Source organism: Pinus tabuliformis, chromosome 4_1, assembly GCF_031772625.1.
Source record: "Pinus tabuliformis cultivar Carrire ecotype Pingquan chromosome 4_1, CPIR1, whole genome shotgun sequence".
In the NCBI taxonomy this organism is placed as follows: Eukaryota; Viridiplantae; Streptophyta; class Pinopsida; order Pinales; family Pinaceae; genus Pinus; species Pinus tabuliformis.
In genome coordinates, this window is record NC_142303.1 from 998,153,856 (window position 1) to 998,154,964 (window position 1,109).

The following is a 1,109-nucleotide window of genomic DNA, read 5'->3' on the forward strand; positions in this document are numbered from 1 at the left end:
TCGTGTCGCCCAGGTAAAATATATCAAGCCATTGCACCTCATGGATTGGTTCCGCCTTCAACACAACCCTGGTCGCAATATATCAAACATCTGGAAAGTTGTCCTCCAATCTTTACCTCTATTACGGGAAGGTATTACCTGGCGCATCAAATAAGGAACAGTGTAAGGATTGGGGTGGATCCGTGGGTCGGATGCGGCAATTCGCATAGGTTATCTGATGGACTGTTAATGCACCTTCATAACCGAGGCATCACGCATATGAGGCACATCGGAGATAGCACGAACTCCACCTTACTGCAACAGGCTTGGGCATCCCCCCGTACCTTAGAGATACCAGATCAGTGGCATCCAGAATGGAGGGCTTTTATTGACGCTCTCTCGCAGGCGCATATACGACTCACCGAAGGCCCCGATGACATTATCTGGGCAATCGCACCCCACGGCGTCTACTCTCCCAGGTTGGGATATTTAAAACTCATGGAATCTTACAAACCCACGGCTATTCTCCCCATCTGGAAGGATCTCTGGAAGCTGGATGCAGCCCCTTGCACTCGGCTCTTAATGTGGAACATTCTATTCGATAAAATTCCAACAGGAACCAATCTCATGAAGCGATCATTCCATGGTCCGTTCAGATGCCACCTATGTCGTTTAGAAGAGGAAAGCACGGCGCACCTGTTCCTAAATTGTCAGATTACTAAAGCATTTTGGCAAAACATTACTTCTCATTATCCATCCCTCAAAGTCTGGCAGGGTCAGAATCTTATGGAGGCGTGGTGCGATTGGTGCCGCCTACACACAGGCAAATCCGTCAACATGCCTTTGCTAGTTTGCTGGGCAATATGGATTGCTCGGAATCAGGTTATATTTTAGAATAAGGAGCCCCATTGGCTTGTCATCCTGAGCCACACCATTGCAGATTTCGAATTACTCCCTGCAGTTGTTCCAAAAAATCCTACGTGCACCTACAGGCATATAAATCTGGATAAATCGATGCCTTGGGTTTTTTTCGACGGCTCTGCCCAAGAATCAGGATGTGGTGGAGGAGCACTGCTATATCTCAGTGATGATCATTATTATAAACTTCAGATTAATCTTGGTCGAGGCAC

At 47.2% G+C, this 1,109-nt stretch overlaps 1 protein-coding gene across 1 annotated transcript; it reads left to right on the forward strand.

Annotated features, from left to right (window-relative positions):
- Positions 1 to 258: 258 nt before the first annotated feature.
- LOC149179499 (uncharacterized) lies at positions 259 to 873 on the forward strand. The gene has a single exon (XM_089422488.1). The coding sequence runs from the start codon at positions 259 to 261 to the stop codon at positions 871 to 873; it is 615 nt and encodes a 204-aa protein (XP_089278614.1).
- Positions 874 to 1,109: the final 236 nt, after the last annotated feature.